Consider the following 20,308-nt stretch of genomic DNA (forward strand, 5'->3'; position numbering starts at 1 on the left):
GTGAGGAAACTGAGAAACCTGGGGCAGCATAAAAGTGCAGCTGGGAAATGATTTTCCTAATTCCCCACTTCTTTGTGTGCTCTCATTCTCTCTTCAGGAGGTAGACATGCAGTGGGTTCTGTGGCATCTCAGTCATACTTCTGTATATGCCTCAGCCTTAGTCCTCTTTCTCAGGATTCCTCATTATTCACCAGGGACAGTGTGACCGTGCATCTGTGATTGTGCTACACCCCACCCATGCAACCCCCCCCAAGCATGGGGATGACTATCCTGCCTGCCTTTATCCATCAAGTACAAAAGCTACTAATCAAACCTGAATCACCAGGACTGAGGTCATACTTTTATTTCTCTAAGCCACCACTGCAGACTACTCTGGTTGCTCTCCTCAATAATCAGCTGGAGTATACACTGGGAAGAGATGGTGACTTACTAAATACAGACAGAAAATATAGCATCCAATACATCCCTTATCTTAACACATGTGCAACAGAACAATACATGCAATCTTGGGTAGTATGCAACAAGAAGCCAGTCAATTTCCATGAGCTGAAGGGTACTTGAGAGGCAGCAAATATACGGAATAGGCTGGAAGCAAGATGACAGCCAGCCAGGAGATGACTATGCTCTATATTATTAGAAACATACACCTCATATTCTGGATGCTGAATGAAGCATTAAAACAAGATATGCTTTATGAAATCTAGCATTAAGTATTTTCATGTTTCACGGTATTGATACTACATGCTGCAGTAGTAACTATGGCACTTCCCAAAGAACTTCCCTATGAAAAAAACTCGTATAAAGATATTAAAAAGTACAAAATCATATTAAAGTGTTGATGTGTTATAAGTTTCTTTTCAGATACTGTATTGTCCATGACTCTCAAGCTTTAAGTGAGCTACATATACAGCTGGAAATCAAGTAGACAACAGGCAGTATAGACCACATCAGGTTCACATTTAGAGCTCATTCCACGAGACAAGTCAGAAGTGTTTATCCAGGACAGTAGAAAGAACTGCAAAAAAGATGCAAGTTCCAGCAGCATTTATGCAGGTCACTGGCTTGTCAGATTTCCTGCTCACTTAGTACTTAGCTGCAGTTCATTTGTACACCTGTCTTGAGGTTAACATTCACATTACAAATCAGAGCTGTTTTCAGTTCTCTGCTACATTCACAGTAATTCACTTCTTCCTCTTCTTCCAGTCACTTGTTCTGATGAGTTACTATTTCCTTTGCAAAGAGTTCTGGAGTTACATTCACAGCCAACTTTGTTATTGCACAGTCTGGTTTGGCTACTATTTGGAGAGTTTTTCAGTTTTCCATCTTGCACCTTTTTTAAATGTTCCTTGTCTTGCTGGAATAGATTATGCAGATCCCAGATTCTTAATGTGCCATCATGAGAGGCTGTGTACAGCAGTTTATTGTGAATCTGAAATAAAGGAGATAAAAAAAATTGTATGCAATGTAGCAGACAGATATGGATTTCAGTTTCAATACAACTGACAGTGAAATGCAGTGCCTCATAATGGTTGTGATTGGGGAATATATGACATAACATTAAATATACCTTATTTATTTTTTTATTTTTAAAAGAAACATCTTTATTAAATTATCACTTATGACATAGGTAATCAAATTCATATAAATGAAAACAAACCATATTGACAATCTCAGTTGCAAGCATTTTACATCACAAACTATACTGATGTAATTTTAGTTGCAGACATTATACATCACTTATAATCTACCCAATCATTGACCAACATTACATAGCTCATTCAAGTCCTGCCTTCTTTTAAACCTCATCCCACTCCTGTATGTATTGTTCCCATAAGTCCCATTTTTCCAATGTAATTTATTTGATCCTACTCTTTTATAAAGATCCCAATTCCAGTTATTTTTTCTCTGTTACTATATTTATTACATCTAGTATACCTGGTTTAGACTTTGATTTCCATTTTCTAGTAATTGCCTTTTTGGCAGCCACCATAATTAGAGTTAGCAAGGCCGTACTATGTCTAGACAATTCCGATTCAGTATCATAGCTGAGAAAAATCATTTCCCCAGTTACTCCAATTTATTCACCCAGTATCTCTGACAGAGTAGTCTGCAGGGGAATCTTTAAAGTCTGCCATCTCATTATACTCATAGAAAATATGTTCCCAATTACCTCTCCATTCCCCATAATACCTCCAATATTTGCTGTCTACATGAGGAAAAGTTCTCTGCAGTCTACCTGTGGTATACAAATATCTACGTAAACATTTCCAAGCAAAATTCCTAAATTTCTAGATTTGGTTGCATATTTGGGAGACAAACATATACTCCCATTGTTAATTTGTGAACTGCTTATCCAATCTCTCTCCCCAATCCTTTCTAACCTCCTCTGATTGATTCTTATAGTTATCATGTAATACTTTATATGCTCTACTAATTATTCCTTTTTTAACAGCAGCTTCTGTTCTAGATTCTACTACATGCCTCTTGTCTGTATCCTTAATTGCAGTCATCTCTATTGGTAGAATCTCTTTTCTCCATTCCCGTGATGGTTTAGTTCCTAGAATACATTCTGCTACTTTATGAATATGATATTCTGTATGATTATTGTTATTCCCCTTAAAGGTCTGCATTCAAAATCCCAGTCTCTCCTTGTTTCTTGAGCTTCCCTCCCTGTTTCATCATCACTACATTCCACATTGAATTATAGATTTCTGCTTGTGCTATGTATAGAATCCTTCACTGTGTAGCTCTGAAAGGGTCTATATTAGATAAACGAAAGTTTATCTTACTGAACGCTAACATGAGTGAAAATCCCGGAACCCGAAACCAGAACTGTGAGATCGCAGTACAGTGAAGATGGGAATATTTGCCCTTTCCTCACTGTAGTGCGATCTCGGAGTTGGAATATATATTTAGCAGGGGGTGTGGGAGGTGCAGCCCCCCACAACTGCAGTTTCGAGTTCCGGGATTTTAGATGATGTCAGTGGTCGGTAAGATAAACTTCTGTTTAACTAATATAGACCGACTCTGAAATACCCCTTCATATTTGGGTAATCCCAATCCACCTTGTTCTATTGGAAGAATCATCTTATCCCACTTGACGACTCCTATCTTCCTCTCCCAGATAAAATACTTCAGCTTATTAATTGCTATATGGAACTTCTCATCTGGTTGATAAAAATATGCCTGACCTGTGTATAACATTAAAGAGACTAAAAACATGTTAACTGCTTGTATCTTACTGTCCATATCTATAAAACAGAGCTTCCAGTTTTTCAGTTTTTGTATCTTTTGTTTAGTCTCTTCCCACATATCCTTAGCTGCCACACTGGAATAATTTTAATCCATGGTCCTAAATACTTCATTTTATCATGTCCTCAAATATGGATACTGCTGAACTAGCTCATGTGTGGGTACATAACTTTCCACTATTGCTCTTGGTTTGCTTCATTAATTTTGTATCCTGAAAAGATTTGAAACTGTTTCAAAATGTTCTACAGCACTGTAATGTCTTGTTCTGGTTTTATCAGGTATAAAATAATATCATCTGCAAACAGAGCAAGCTTTTTTGACTACGATACAAATTATATCCTTGAATTTCTGAGTCCCTTATTTTCTTTGCCTTTGGTTCTAAATATAATCCAAACAAACTAGAAAGAGGACACACCTGCCTGGTTCCTCTGGCTCAAGCAGAAATTATCAGAGAGGATCCCACCCACTTTAATTTTTGTCTCCAGTTCCTCATATATCCTTCTAATCAACCTTATAATTTTGTCAGGGAATGCAAATGCTTCTAATGTCCTGCTCATAAAGTCCCAACTTATTCTGTCAAATGCTTTTTCTGCATCAAGACCCACTAATAACAGTGGTATTTTCTTACATTCTGTTTCCCTCTGGATCAGCAATGTTCTGTTAACTTTGTCAAATGTTTGTCTCCCCCTCGGAAAACCACATTAATCCATATCTATCAAGTTTAGTATCACTTTTGCCATTATAGACAAACACTTTATAATCATGGTTTAGTATTGAAATGGGCCTATATGAAGCTGGATATGATAAGAGTTTCACTCTCTCTAGGTATTACAGCTACCACTGCTTTCTTCCAGGATGTTGGCACTTCTTTTAAAATACTGTTACACAAAACCTTCTAGATCTTTATCATTTTTTCCCTCCTAGCTTCCAAACTTTCACAGGAATACCATCTATTCCTGAGGACTTTCCTGTTGATTGGTTATACATCACATTTTTTTCTCATCTCCTCCTATCCTGTCAACAGTTGAGCCTTGTCTACCTTTAACCGTGGTATATTTAATTCTTCCATAAACATTTCCAGATATACCTTTTCTTGATTTTCATATTTCTCTGCTTTACATAGACTTTCATAGAATTTCTGAAATATTTCTAATACTTCTACAGAATCTCTTGTTGTCTTCCTTGTTATAGGCTCCCTAAGCTTGGTGACAGCCCTTTCTACTTTCTGTTGTCTGAGTCATTGTGCTAAAAGTTTTTGTGGTCTAGAGTTATCAAAAACAGTTGCTTAACAGCAATCTTTCTAAACGGATGCATATTATTGAGGTAATCTTTTATTTTCTGTTTAGCATTCTGCAGTTGCTCCTCCTCTTGTTCTGTCAAATTCCCCCATTTTACAATAATTTTAACATTTGTCAGTCCCTCTAAATAATTCTTGTTACTTCTTAGCCATATCTACTTTTCTTTTATTTCCACCCTATTTTTAAACTCCACTTAAATTTTATCCCACTCCCTAGCTATATTTTCAGAAGAAATTTCTAATAACTCCTGAATAATATCCCCTACCCATTCCTTAAAGTCCTCTCTTTTCAAAAGATAGGTGGGAAAGCGCCAGTCTCTCATTTTTATTTCATTACTCTGTGTTTTATTTTAGTTATTATTGGCACATGATCTGAAACACTTATTGGGTACATATCAAAACCTTCAATTAAATGCACATGTTCCTGTGAAGTGTAAATAATTCTGTCTAGCCTAGCCCATTTTTTGTATCTTTGGGAATATATAAATTCACTCCGAACTCCTAATACAGGATTCACATCTTCCATGCCAAATATTTTCATAAATTTCTTCAAAAACATACCCTCCTTTGTTATATTTTCCCTTCTGGCCCCCCAGACACATCAAATTCCAGTCCCACCTAGAAGTAAAATTCCTTGCTGAAAGCTAATTATTTCTCCCAGAATTTTCTTAAGCTCCATTACAGCAGTTTTAGGTGGAATATAAATACATGCCAATGCAATCCTTCTCCCTTGTCAGTAGTCCCTTAGTGCTATCAATTTAACATTATCTTTTTCTTTTATCTTCTATCACTACTGGAGCTCCTCTTGCGATACAAGTGCTCCACCTTTCCTCTGACCCAGGTACTCTGCTGAATAACCATCCTGAAAAACCACCTTTAACAAATTAATGTGTTTAGTTCTTTAAGTGTTTCTTCTGTAAGATAGCTATTTGCACTCTACATTTTAATATAGTTCACTATTCTTGCTTTTTTGTATTAATCATTCAGACCATTGACATTTAAAGACATTAAAGAAAGCATCATTGCATTAAAAAGTTATTTCCACCTTTTATGTACAACAGTTTTTTAAATATTTAGTTACAGCTTGTATTTTCATGCATACACTCTTTGGCAAGTTGATCTTTTATACAGTTGTTTCTTGTCATATCCATTTGAGGCTGTCAGATCTTACAAAACCTTTTGTTTTATCAAAAGGCCTCAAATAAACAAACCCCAATACCTCCCAAATCCTATTAGCCTTAATAATAGCACACAAAACTATGCACATCTTCAAATATTAAAGTTTTACCCTCCTAATAGGAACAAATGTTTCAAACTGACAGCCATACTTACAGACTTGAGTTAACCTAAAAGAAAGGTTATCTAGGCTAAGACACATGGCGCAACCTGTGCTTCCTTTAAGTTTTGTCTTGTCTTTATAGCCCTCCCAGCTAGGAAAACACTTGAATGTCTTCAGAAAACATTATCTCTTTGCCATTTCTGTTTATCAAATTGTCTCCTGGAGACATAAGGACCAGATATAGAACTGCTACTAAGCATACATTTATTTGCTAGAAAAAGCCTTATAATATTCAATATTCTTTTTCATGTACATGCTTTCTCTTAAAATGTTACTAGCTCAAGCTGAGAGCCTTAATCCCGTCATTCACCTATGCAAGAATGAGAAAATGCACATTTTTTTCTTTTGTCAAGCTCTTTTAACCAGACTTTTTTTTTTTTTTTTTTTACTTTGCAGTACCTACACTTCTTAAAACTAAACAAGGAAGAAGGAGAAATAAAAGAAAGAAAAAAAAACAGGAGCACCAGTTTACAACAGTATCCCAATTACAATAACTGAGAAAATTTTCCTTACAGCATGAAAAGAAAATCATGCACCATAAAAATAGTACCAATAAGAAAAAAAATGTTTTACTTACAGTTAGCCATTTCCTTCCACTTCCCCTAAATAATTTTCTGAACATTAATGACATGAAGTAGGGCATATGCTTTAGAGTCTCATAAAAATTTAACAAAGTCCAAAAAAGTCCAGTATTTCCAGATTTTCTTTTTCTGTCATGTTTAGCAAGTATAATTACTGCATTGTAATCCCACATTTGTCAATTTCCAAGTTACTGGTTTTATTCCTGTTCATCACCATCTTCTCAAATCCTGTCTCTGCCTCACTTCCAACATACTCTCGATCCTTTTCTCATGCATTTTTTGTTGAAACATTGGAAAATGTTTCACTGGCATAGTCTTTCTGTAGTCTTTATTACCAGAAGAACAAGAAATAGAATCTCGTTTTGTTTCACATTTCACTTTTTGTTGGATAAACAGTTGTGTTTCCTCCTTGGCATGTACTTCAACTCTTTTTGCTATCCACAACTTCTCCTCTGGTTGATACAAATATGCTTAAACTGAGTATAAAACTAAATGGACTAAAACTTGTCCAATGCTTGTATCTTGCTATCCATATTCATAAAACAAAGCTTCCAGTTTCTCTGTTTTTGTGTGATCTTTTGTTTAGTCGCTTCCCAGATATCCTTAGCTGCCATCACACAATCCTTTTTAACCCATACTCCAAAGTACTTTATTTTATTACATCCCCATAGATATGGGGATTGCTGAACCAATTTGTGCAGGTACATAGCTTACAGCTATTGCCTTTGCTCACTGATTTTATATCCCAAAAAGACTTGAAAATGTCTCAGTGTTCCACATCACTGAAACTGTTACCAGGCTAACAATTGGGGGTGGGGGGGGGGGTCCTTTCTAAGCTTAGCCAGTTTTTCCTGAAATAATAATGATGTCCTGTATCCAAACAGAACATTGAGGGCCAGGCATTTACAAGCTACTTCTGTCCATAAGGAACATGGGTGCCAGGGCCAGTACAAACTTGCTATTTGACATCCATTGGTCTAGGTTGCACTGAAATTATAATAAACGAGCTCAGCTTCACAGGGGCGGGAAGCCTGTTCCACAGGAGTGGCAGCCCCTTAGACATACAGCTGTCACTCCAGCATGTTCTGTTTAAGTCACATACAAAATTTAGGTCCTTAGATGTTGTATTTCTGGCACTGTTTGACTTACAAATATTCAGGAGATTCATAAGTAAGGGGTTTGCTGATGCCTTGTAAGCCAGGCATAAACAGCACTCAGCAATCTGCAGGAGACAGAATAAAGGGAAAGGGCTTTAAGGTGCTCTGCATAAGGCAGGTTTATTATGTCATGTTTTCTTTTTGTAAGGAACCTCTGTGATCACTCTAGTTGCTGCACGTACCTTGTCTGGTACATACCTAAGGAAATACTGTATTCTATGATTGGTCTGATAAGGGCAGAGTACAGTGGGATAATGACCTATTTAGACCTAGGTCCTATGCCTTTACTTATAAGTTGTGCAACATAAAATGATTTCCTCATTACTGTGGTATGTGGTGGTCAAAGGTAAGTCTACTCTTTACATATGTACCCAGATCCATGACCAACGGGTCAACTCTTAGAGGCATATTATCAACAAGATAATTAGCCGGGATGGTTGACATCCCAAAAGGTACAATTATGCATTTCCTTGCATTGAGTTTAAGACCATGTATTTGGCACCATTTGTTAGTCAGAGATGGGCTTCTTGAAGAATGCTTGTGTCTACAGGGGAGTCAATGATAACCCCCCAGCTTGTAATAATCTGCAAATGTAGTCAGCCATAAACCTTCGGCATTTACTTCCATTTCACGAAATAGATGCCAAATAGGAGCAGGCCCAGTACTGAGCCCTGGGAGACTCCACTACTGGCTGGCCTCTTGATGGAGGTGGCATCACCTATTTTGACCCTCTGGGTCCTATCATTGAGCCACCAGGCTATCCAGTAGGTGATAAAAGGATTTATATCTAATTTAATGGCTTTGTCTATAATGCCAGAGTTTGGTATTGTATCAAAAGCCTTGGCCGGGTCATGGTAAGTTGTGTGCACAGTCTTGCTCTCATCCATTGTTTAGGTGACCCTCTCAAAGAAGTCCAACAGATTTAACAGCATGGGCATCCTATAACAAAGCTGAACTGTGATGGGTCTAGTGTTTGCATGTTACCTATGTCCTCATTTATCATGTCCACGATGATTTTCTCCATGGCCTTACATGAGGCTGGTCAGACTTATGGGCCTATAATTAACCGGATCGATGGCTGAGCTACTTTCTTTATGCAGTGGAATGACTGCAGCCATCTTCCATTCCTTAGGCACAAAACCTGATGTAGGCTCCAGCTGAAAAGTGATTCAAGTAGACCAGAGAAGTCATGTTTGATGGTATTTAGTAAGGATCCTGGGATGTTATTTTGGGACATCAATGCAGTGTTTTTGTCTTGGAAATTGCATTGAAGAGCTATTGCCTAGTAATGAATGGGGGGGTTGTGGTATGCAGTATTTCTTTTGGACTACTGGGGGTGTGTGGGTGGAGAAATTTGAGCTGAACCTGCCAGCCAATAGGTTGTCAATGGCCTTTGGAACAGTGTGGGTGATGCAATTTACAGTAAGTTCTGTGCATTGTTATGTATTTCACTTGAGGTTACGGACATAGCTGTAAGAAAGCTTTGTGGATGTATTTTGCCTGAGAAGCTATTTTTTCTTCAAATGTAGCCTTTGAAGTATTTATTAACCCTCTTAGCTGCCTATTTAGATTGGTCAGGGAGTTTTTAGTATGTTGGGCTTTGTTCCTCCTACACTTGGTCAAGATTTCCTTCTTTTGAGTATAACCTAATGATATTGCAGTTCCAACAGGGTAGCTTGTCTTTTGAGTTAATCTTATTCTTAACAGAAGTGGGAACAGCTCACTCCATATTGCTATTAATATAGCTGTACAGGAATTTTGTAAATATCCCAGCATATACTATGGTCTATAATGGATCTGGGGCTGCCTGGAATTTACCCAAGGTGTCACATAGTAGAGAAATTAGCTTTGGAATTGTTCCTAAAGGTTTTTGGTTTACTTCAAGCATCACCGCCTTTAGGTCAAATCTGGGAAGCGAGGACATCACATTGGGTGAGAAATACTGCTCCCCCATTACTGAGAGTACAAGGTCAAGGATGTATCCACACCTGGTAGTAGAATGGACCGACTGTTCCAGGATGTGGGTATTAATGAAGGTTTGGAATTGTTGGGCTTGTGCATTAGAATTGGTGTAGGATTCCCAATCTATGAAGGGGTAGTTGAGATCCCCATAAAGATTGCATTAGTTGAACAGTGAAGGACTCTAGTACATTGAGACAGGTAGCATGGGCTTCCTGGGACATGCAGGGGGACCTATAGGTTGCAAAGATATGGTACAAGACTATTTATGATGAGATGCACATGTGAGTTCCAGTGGGCCAAACACTAACTAGTCTGGATGTGAGGTTATTTTTTAATACAAACTGAGACACCTCCACCTTTAGTTTCCTCCTGTGCAGTAGCTGATCTAAAGGTGTGAAAGCCATTATAACCTTGAGCTGACAGAGTACTGTCAGTGACTTTAAACCATGTCCCCATTACTACAAAGATGGCTACACCAATTATTTCCTTGAATTTCTGAGTCCTTTATTTTCTTTGCCAATGGTTCTAAACAACACAAATAAAGGAGACAGAGGACACCCCTGCTGGTTTCAATTTTGAGACAGAACGTCTCAGACAGAAACTTCCCCAACTTTAATTTTCACCACTGATCCCTTTTATATCCTTCTAATTAACTTCATTATTGTGTGGGAATACAAATGCTTCCAATGCCTTACTCAAAATCCAAGTTTAATCTGTTGATTGCTTTCTCTGCATCAAGACCAACCAACAGTGGTATTTTCTTACATTCTGCTTCCCTTTGGATCATCACTGTTCTATTAATGTTGTAAAATGTTTGCCTCCCTTCCAAAAAAACATATTGAACCATATCTATCAATGTTATTGCATCACCTTTGGCATTCCTTTAGCTGTTATAGACATAAATACTTTATAATCATTGTCTGGCATCAAAATGGGCCTATATGAAATTGAATCTGATGGGTCTTTACCGTCTTTAGGTATTAAAGCCACCACACCTTTCTTCCATGATGTTGCTGCTTCTCCTCCTTTAAAAATACTGTTAAACAAAAACCTTCCAGATCTTTATCATTTTCTTCCCACCTAGCTTCCAAACTTCCAAAGGAACACAGTACAGTTGTGTAAAATCTTACCATAACAATAGATGTCCTTCTCTTCACTGCTACAGTATTCTTCACCTAAGGACTGTCCTGCTAAGGATAGTCCAACATCCAGTCAGTATACTAATGCTTTCAGCTCTTATAGGTACCGTACAACATATGTATGCTCCCCACGCAAAATGTAGGGCATAAAGGTGATGCACAGATGCAAGACCTCAGAAGTGAAAAAGCCACAGGAGGAGCAGAATACCCTCAAACAGAAAGAAGAACATGTGTATTCAGAAGGAAAAAGAAAGAGGAAAAAAGGGAGAAGTGCCTCCCAGGCCAGAAGAGAAACAGAACACAAGGCAAGAGTCAGGACGGGGGGGAAGGAGGGAGGTGGTGAATACTGCAACAGTGAAGAAAAGGATACTACTGTTATACTAATATTTTACACAACTGTACTATGTCCATCCATATGACTATTGCAGTATTCTTCACCTAAGAGACAGTACAAGAGAAAGCCTGGGAGGAGAAAGGCACAGATTAACCCTCCACAAACCCATGCAGAACAGCTCTGGCTGGCAGTGGAAATTCCATGTAAGTTGTAATGTTTACTAAAAGTATGATCAGAGGACCAAGCAGCAGTCTCAAGGATGGAATTGGTATCCAGACCCTTGAAAAAAGCATCAGAAGAGGCAATTGTTCTAGAAGAATGTGCATTTACAGATGAGGAAATACATTTGCAATGAAAAGAACAGCAGAAAGAAATGGCCTTCGAAATCCAGGAAGAGATGGTTTGCTTACAAACAGCCAAAAACAAAGTCCTGGGATGAAAAGGAAAAGCTGCTCAGATCTGTGAATAAGAAGAAATTATGTTCTTACCATAACGTCCAATCTATGTTGTTGATCTTCATTCATTCATGATAATGGGTCTCGGTTCAGTCTTCGGAAAACACTCGGCCAATATAACAAGCTCGCACCTGCCAAAAAACTCTCGAGCTAAGTCTTGCCCATAGTGCCCCTCTCCTCCTCATCTCGAGTTTGTCCTTAAGGGTAGAAAGTGTAGGCTTTATCTGAGCAGCTGCCCTATCCGGTAACCAGGACCAAATCCGAACATCCAGGAGTCTTTTGAACAGGGGAAGGAGGGTGGGATGTCATGAATGAATGAAGATCAACAACACAGTTGGAACGTTATGGTAAGAACATAACTTCTTTATCTGATAATCATCATTATCATCATCTTTCGGCTTTTCCCGTTAGGGGTCGCCACAGCGGATCATCTCTTTCCATTTCTTCCTATCCTCTGCATCTTGCTCTGTCACACCAACCGCCTGCATATCCTCTCTCACCACATCCATAAACCTTATCTTAGGCCTTCCTCTTTTCCTCTTACCTGGCAGCTCCATCCTTAGCATCTTTTTCCCAATATACCCATCATCCATCCTCAGCACATGTCCAAACCAACGCAATCTCGTCTCTCTTAATTTGTCTCCAAACTGTCCAACATGATCTGACCCTCTAATATACTGATTCCTAATCCTATCCATCCTAGTCACACCGAGTGCAAATCTCAACATCTTTAACTCTGCCACATCCAGCTCTGACTCCTGCCTTTTTGTCAATGCCACTGTCTCCAACCCATATAACATAGCTGGTCTCACTACCCTCTTGTAGACCTTCCCTTTCACTCTTACTGGTACCAGTCTGTCACAAATCACTCCTGACACTCTTCTCCACCCATTCCACCCTGCCTGTACTCTCTTCTTCACCTCTCTTCCACATTCACCATTACTCTGAACTGCTGATCCCAAGTACTTAAACTCGTCCACCTTTACCAACTCTACTCCCTACATCCTCACCTTTCCTCTACCCTCCCTCTCATTTACAGACACATATTCTGTCTTAGCCCTGCTGACCTTCATTCCTCTGCTCTCTAGAGCATATCTCCACCTCTCCAGAGTCTCTTCAACCTCATTCCTACTCTCACTACAGATCAGAATGTCATCTGTAAACATAGTCCACGGGGCCTCCTGCCTGATCTCATCTGTCAACCTGTCCATCACCACTGCAAATAAGAAAGGACTCAGAGCTGATCCTTGATGTAATCCCACCTCCACCTTAAATGGATCTGTCACTCCCACTGCAGTCCTCACCACTGTCACACTACCCTCGTACATATCCTGTACCACTCTTACATACTTCTCTGCCACTCCCGACTTCCTCATACAATACCACAACTCTTCTCTAGGCACCCTGTCATATGCTTTCTCCAAGTCTACAAAGACACAATGCAACTCCTTCTGACCTTCTCTGTATTTCTCCAATAACACTCTCAGAGCAAACATTGCATCTGTAGTGCTCTTTCCTGGCATGAAACCATACTGCTGATCACTAATCATCACTTCCCTTCTTAACCTAGCTTCTACTACTCTTTCCCATAATTTCAAGCTGTGACTGATCAATTTTATCCCTCTGTAGTTACTGAAGCTCTGCACATCATCCTTATTCTTAAAGATAGGTACTAAAACACTTTTTCTCCACTCCTCAGGCATCGTCTGACTTTCCAAAATTTCATTAAAAATCTAGTTAAAAATTCCACTGCCATTTCTCCTAAGCACCTCCATGCTTCCATTGGTATGTCATCTGGGCCAACAGCCTTTCCATTCTTCATCCTCTTCATAGCTGGCCTTACTTCCTCCTTGCTAAACTGTTTCACTTCCTGATTCACTATCCCCATATCATCCAACTTTCTCTCTCTCTCATTCTCTTCATTCATCAGCCTCTCAAAATACTCTTTCCATCTACTCAACACACTCTCCTCTCTTGTGAGTACCTTTCCCTCACTATCCTTTATCACCCTTACTTGCTGCACATCTTTCCCAGCTCTGTCCCTCTGTCTAGCCAACCGGTACAGGTCCTTTTCTCTCTCTTTAGTGTCCAATCTCTCATACAACTCTCCATATGCCTTATCCTTAGCTTTCGCCACCTCTCTCTTTGCCATGCTCCTCATCTCTTTATACTCATGTCTACTTTCTTCATCTCTTTGACAATCCCACTTCTTCTTCGCCAGCCTCTTCCTCTGTATACTCTCCTGTACTTCCTCATTCCACCACCAGGTCTCCTTGTCCTCCTTCCTCTGTCCAGATGTCACACCAAGCACCTTTCTAGCAGTCTCCCTTACTAGTTCTGCTGTAGTTACCCAGCTATTCAGTAACTCTCCACTGCCTCCCAGTGCCTGTCCTAACTCTTCCCTAAACTCCACTTCACAATCACCCTTTTTTAACTTCCACCATTTAATCCTTGGCACTGCTTTCACACTTCTCCTCCTCTTCTTGATCACCAACGTCATCCTACAGACCACCATTCTATGCTGCTTAACTACACTTTCCCCTGCCACCACTTTACAGTCTCCAATCTCCTTCAGACTGGCCCGCCTACATAGGATATAATCCACCTGTGTGCATCTTCCTCCACTCTTGTACATCACCCTATGCTCCTCCCTCTTCTTAAAATACGTATTCACCACAGCCATGTCCATCCTTTTCGCAAAATCCACAATCATCTGACCTTCTGCATTCCTCTCCTTAACACAATACCTACCCATCACTTCCTCATCCACTCTTTTCACTTCACCAACATGCCCATTAAAGTCTGCTCCAATCACTAGTCTCTCACCCTTGGGTACACTCACCACAACTTCATCCAACTCACTCCAAAATTTCTCTTTCTCATCCATCGCTCACCCAACTTGTGGAGCATATGCACTAACAACATTCATCATTACACCATCAATTTCGAGCTTCATAAACATCACTCTGTCAGACTCTCTCTTCACATCTAAAACACTCTTGGCATATTGTTCCTTTAGTATAACCCCTACCCCATTTCTCCTGCCATCCACACCATGATAGAACAATTTGAACCTGTTTCCTAAACACCTGGCTTTACTTCCCTTCCATTTGCTCTCTTGCACGCACAATATATCAACCTTCCTTCTCTCCATCATATCAGCTAGCTCTCTTCCTATACCAGTCATACTGCCAAAAATCAAAGTTCCTACCCTCACTGCTACACACACTCCTAACCTTCCTCCTCTCTTCCTGCCTTCGGGCATGCCTTCGCCCTCCTCTTCTCCTTCAGCCAACAGTAGCCCAATTTCCGCCAGCACCCTGTTGGCTAACAGTACTGGTGGAGGTCGTTGTTAACCCGGGCCTCGACCGATCCAGTATGGAAATATGAAGTTTTTGCGCCATAAGTGTTGTGGCAGAATTTTTACGCTGGATGCCCTTCCTGATGCAACCCTCCCCATTTATCTGGGCTTGGGACCGGCACAAAGAAATACACTGGCTTGTGCATCCCCAGTGGCTGGGTTTATCTGATAATGTTGATCTTCATTCATTCATGACTGATGGGACAAAGTCTTTAGCTACTTTATGTCCTGGTAGGCCCTATGGAAAGAAATTCCTGAGCGCCATTGAGCCAAAGGATGCTCTTCCCCTGGAGATCAATTCCAATTTGTAATGCGTGATAAAGGTATGAAGTGTAGCCCAAGTAGCTGCTGTGCAAATGTCATCCATAGAGGCTCTAGAATGAAAGGCCACCAAAGTAGACACTGATCTGGTGGAGTGAGCCTTGACTTTAGTTGGAAGAGTGATTTTGTTCTGTTGATAAACAAAGGTAATGCAATCTCTCAACCATTTTGATAAAGTGACTTTGGAAACTGACTTGCCCAATCTTGGACCTGAGAAGGATAGGAATAGCTGGTCCAGTTTTCTGAATGATTTAGTTCTGTTTAGGTAAAAACGTAATTGTCTATGTATGTCTAGCAAATGTAAACAGTATTCTCCTTTGTTGGAAAAATTTGGGAAGAAAATTGGCAAATCAATGGACTGGTTGAGATTTGAATCTGAGATAACTTTTGGTAGAAAGGAAGGGTTAAGTTCAAAGTGATACTCTCTCTTTGCGGAAAATAATGTATGGACGATTTACACACAAAACTTGCAACTCTGATATTCTCCTGGCTGAGGTGATGGCTACCAGGAATAAGGTCTTCCAAGATGAAAACTTTATGTCACAGGTGGCTGATGGCCCAAAGGGTTGACAAGTTAAGGTTTGTAAGACTAGCATCAAGTTCCAAGGTTCAATAGGATCTTTTTAAGAGGTGGTCTCATATGGATGACTCCCTTTAGGAAGTTCTTGCAGAGATGGTGGGACATCAAAGAATCATCATTAAAGCCATTATGAAAATTGGAGATAGGTGCTAAGTGAGCTGTGATGGTAGAGGCTGAGGCTCCTGATTGGAGTAAAGTTGACAAGTATTCTAAGACCTTATGAATCGGGGCAGAGGAGGAGTCTAGCTTGTTCTTTAGCCCTGATCACAAATCAATCCCATTTACTATGGTAAGGTTTCCTGGTGGATGGTTTATGGGAAGCCAGAAGTATCTTTTGTATTGGGGAAGACAGATTAGTCTGCCTGGCAATTACTGGAAGTGGAGAAACCCAGTGGTCAGCTTGAGGTTCGGTAGGTCGGGATGGATCTGACCCTGTGGATGAGACAACAGTCTTAGAGTTGGATCCAGCATCCATGGATGGTTAACTAGGTGAGGCCAAAGAAAGGGGAACCAGACTTGATGGGGCCAATAGGGTGCAATGAGGATTACTTTGCTTCTCAACTGTTGCACTTTCTTTAAGAAGTGTGGAATCAGGGGAAAAGGAGGAAAGGCATAAAGCAGTCACAGGGCCAATCGTGTACCAGAACATCTCTCTATGACTCCCCCTGAGGGGGGATCAGGGTGAAGTAGCTGCTGCATTTGTGGTTTGAGGGAGAGGCAAAGAGAACACAGCAATGCTGGCCTCAATGATGAAATATGCGTCACTATTATGGGATTGAGAGACCACTCGTGAGGTCAGAATGTTTCTGTTCAGTTTGTCCGCAATCACACTGTAATTCTCAGGAATGTGCATTGCTATCAGAAAGCAGTTGGAATTTATTGCTCATTGCCACATTCTCAGTGCTTTCTGACATAATGGGTAGGATCTGATTCCTCCTTACTTGTTGATGTACCACACCACTGACATATTGTCTGACTGGATAGCAACTGTCCCTGATGGAAGGGTCACTTGGAATGCTTGCAACACTAGAAGCACCACCCTCAGTTCTAGGACATTGATAGGCAGATTGGCCTCTAAGTGGGACCAAGTGTCTTGAACAGTTCTTCCCTGAAAATGCCCCCACCACCCCCATCAGGGAGGCGTCCATGGTCACTATGACCTTGGGTTGAGGGAGTGAAGAGGGGCGACCCCATAACTCCTCTTCTGGCTTCATCCACCAACTCAGATCTTGTTTACAATGATTTGTTATACTAATTGGGAAAGACAATGGGTGGGACATTATAGACCACTGAGAGGCTAGGAGCCATTGAAGCAGCCTCATATGTAATCTCGACAGTGGGATAAGAGTGATCATTGTAGCCATCGAACCCAGAAGCTGTAAGACGAATCAGGCTGGAACTAGGTCTTGAGACAGTATTGCTTGTAGTTGAGATCTCAACTTTTGTAACCTGTGCTGAGGTAGAGCAACTAGGCAAGATTTTGTGTTGAACATTTCTCCAGTGAATTCCAAGCTTTGAACCGGTACTAGTTTTGACTTTTTCTTGTTTATTGAGATGCCCAGCGTGTTTGCTAGTTTTAAAGTGTAGTGTATGGCTTGAAGCAGTAGACTCTTGGTTGGAGCGGTAAGGAGACAATCGTCTAAATATGGAAACACACAGAATCCTTGCAGTCTCAAGTGAGCTGTTACTACTGCCATGCATTTGGTGAACACTCTGGGGGCTGTGGTGAGACCAAAGGGCAGTACTCAAAATTGATAGTGACTGCCTCCCAGCCAGAAGCAGAGATATATTCTGGATCATTTGTCCATTTTTATGTGGTAATACGCATCCTATGGAGCATATCCAATCATCTTTTTCTAGAAATGGAAGGATAGACTGAACTGTGACCATCCAGAATTTTGTCTGTCTGACGAACTTGTTCAAGATGCTGAGATCCAAAATTGGTCTCCAGTCCCCTGTCTTTTTTGGGACTAAAAAGAATCTTGAGTAAAACCCGGATCCTATTTGGTCTTGTGAGACTGTTTGGATGACTCTTTCTAGCAGCTTTAGAAGTTCTTCTGCTGCTGCATCCTTCTGATTAGGTGGAACATTAGGAATTCACCTTAGTGGCCTTGGATAAAGGTCGAAGGGAATATGGTAACCTCTGGTCATTATCGTCTGCACCCAGGAATCTGAAGTTATTGAGTGCCAGGCCAAGTGATGCAGGGAGAATCTTCCCCTGACTGCTTCCAGAGTAAGCAATTGGGCTACTCGTCAGGAGTGTTGATAAGGCTGCCCAGAGAAGGAATCCCTGGAGCCCTGGTTTCACGGGCCCCCTCTGCCATGGGAGTGGTGTCTCCTCGAAGAGTTCCCCCCTCTGCCCCAGGTAGAGAATGCACCACCTGTGTCAAGAAAATGACCTTGGGAATTTTTTGAACCACATCTTCTCGCCCCTCTGATTCCTGGTATAGGATCGTTGAGGGGAAGAAAAACATATGTCCACAGCAGACAGGGGTCTTTCTGTCTTTCTCACACCTGGCTAAAGTGTCTAACTTTTGGGCCGAACAAGGAAGACTCATCAACAGGAGCATTGATGAAGGAAAACTTGAAGGGGTCTGCAAAGTCACACAAGCACATCCAGGTGTGCATCTCATGACAATGCCTGTACCCGTTGTTCTGGCTGCCCCCTCAGTTGTATGGGCGATCAACCGCATGGAGGAGTTAGAAAGCATCTATATCATAACATCGACAGCTTAGGTTGTTGAATCCTAAAGCATCGACACCTAAGCATTGAAAGCTAATAATAGCGAATGGCCACATCATCGAATTCTTTCCTTGGGAAAGAATTCAGGTGGCCATCCATAAACAAAATAAACAAACACACCAAAACATAGTGGGGGGGGGGGTCACACCCCCTAACTAAGTATACCAACTCCGAGATCACTCTTCATTGGGGAAAGGGCAAATCCCCGATAACAGCCACACAAATTCTTTCCCAAGGAAAGAATTCAATAATGTGTCCATTTGCTACTATAAGCGTGTGACGCTTAGGTGTCGATAATTAAGCATTTGACAACCTTAGCTATTAACAATTCAATAGGAACCCATTAGAAATGGACTCTATGGTGGCAAGCTGAGAGGCAACTTTGTCACGTACCTAATCAGACAATACTCCTGCCAAGGTTCCTGAAAGGTCTGTAATCAGGTCTCTCTTAAGACGGGTAAAATGTGCCAGATAGTTATACCGTCTGTGTTAGATAATGACTGTATGGCAGAGGTTGCTGAAGCATAAACCCGCTTCCCTATTCTGTCTATCATTTGGGACTCCCTGTTCGGAGGATGGACAGTTGAACTCTCTTCAGCAAGTTCTTTTCTAGTGGCCGCCGCCACCACCATAGAATCTACTGCCAGGCCTTTGGACCAATGGGGGTGATCCTGTGGAGGAGAGAGAATTTTATCCGGCTTCAGGGGAATGGGCTGAATGGTGTCAGGGGCCTTCCAAGCACACTGCATAATGAGCTTGACTAGCTCATCCACAGGCGGGGTCATCCAAGAAGTAGAGGGTTGAGAATAGAAAGCCTGCAAGAATACAGATTACAGAATACAGATTCCTCAGTAGAAGGAAAGAAGTCACCCCTCTGTTTCAGAATCTCCAGTATGCCTCCAAATGAGACATCCTCAGGGGTCGACCGTGGGGACCCTTCTCCCTCATTGTAATCTGCATCTTTGGTGAGGGATTCCTCAGGGAAATCGACATACTTCCTCATGCATGTTCTCTTGCAGGGTGGCTCTTCAGGGGGACCACCTGAAGAGGACTCCAAACAGTAGGTGCCCTGTAGTAGGGTGTCTTGCTGCTCCCATGCCAGATGTCCCAGTATAGTAGGCTGTGTCAGTTGCACATCAGAGGAAATATGTATATCGTGATCTGGCACCGAAGGGGCCAACTGAATGCTTGTGGAAGTGAGAGCCCAGTATAGTAGGCTGTGTCAGTTGCATATCAGAGGAAATATGTATATTGTGATCTGGCGCCGAAGGGGCCAACTGAATGCTTGTGGAAGTGAGAGCCCTTTCCATAACCTGGAAGGCAGGCCCACCCGAAGAGGGATGGGAGCCTGGAACTGAGAAGGGCAACTGCGGAACGGGGTTCACACCCTGCTCCACCGAGCCTGCATCCAGGGTTGGAACAAAGAGGATTTGGAGCTGTCAAAACAACTGGAACTGTAGACAGTGCTGTAGAAAAAAATTGGCGCTGAACTATGGATCAAGGTACTGACAGGCCAGTTATGGTCTCAAGGGTGGATTGGCTCCAACTGAGCAGTGGTCCACAGGGCAGGCTCTGGAACCATGGAAAGGTTTACCACTGGAACCGAAGGAGTTGGCACCGGGATAGGCATCGGTACAGAGCCGGTGGGGAGGTTGAAGGAGGAATGCATGTTGGAGTCTGTGGAGAAACCCCCCTGGCTCTGGGTGGGAGGGAGGTCTTGGATAGGGCTGGGATGCCTCTGGCTGCAAGGAGTTGATCAACTAGCTTCATTCACTACATCGAGGTCC

The 20,308-nt window shown here is 41.3% G+C and overlaps 1 protein-coding gene across 1 annotated transcript in view; it reads right to left on the bottom strand.

Annotated features, from left to right (window-relative positions):
* Positions 1 to 653: 653 nt before the first annotated feature.
* Positions 654 to 20,308, bottom strand: part of WDR86 (WD repeat domain 86) — a 937,643-nt gene continuing 917,988 nt past the window's right edge. Inside the window, exon 6 of the mRNA XM_044066906.1 lies at positions 654 to 1,429. Coding sequence (XP_043922841.1) covers positions 1,172 to 1,429 — 258 coding nt within the window. The 3' untranslated portion in view covers positions 654 to 1,171. The remainder of the gene's footprint in view (positions 1,430 to 20,308) is intronic.

Source organism: Protopterus annectens, chromosome 3.part1 (assembly GCF_019279795.1).
Source record: "Protopterus annectens isolate FY-2018-M chromosome 3.part1, PAN1.0, whole genome shotgun sequence".
Lineage (NCBI taxonomy): Eukaryota > Metazoa > Chordata > Ceratodontiformes > Protopteridae > Protopterus > Protopterus annectens.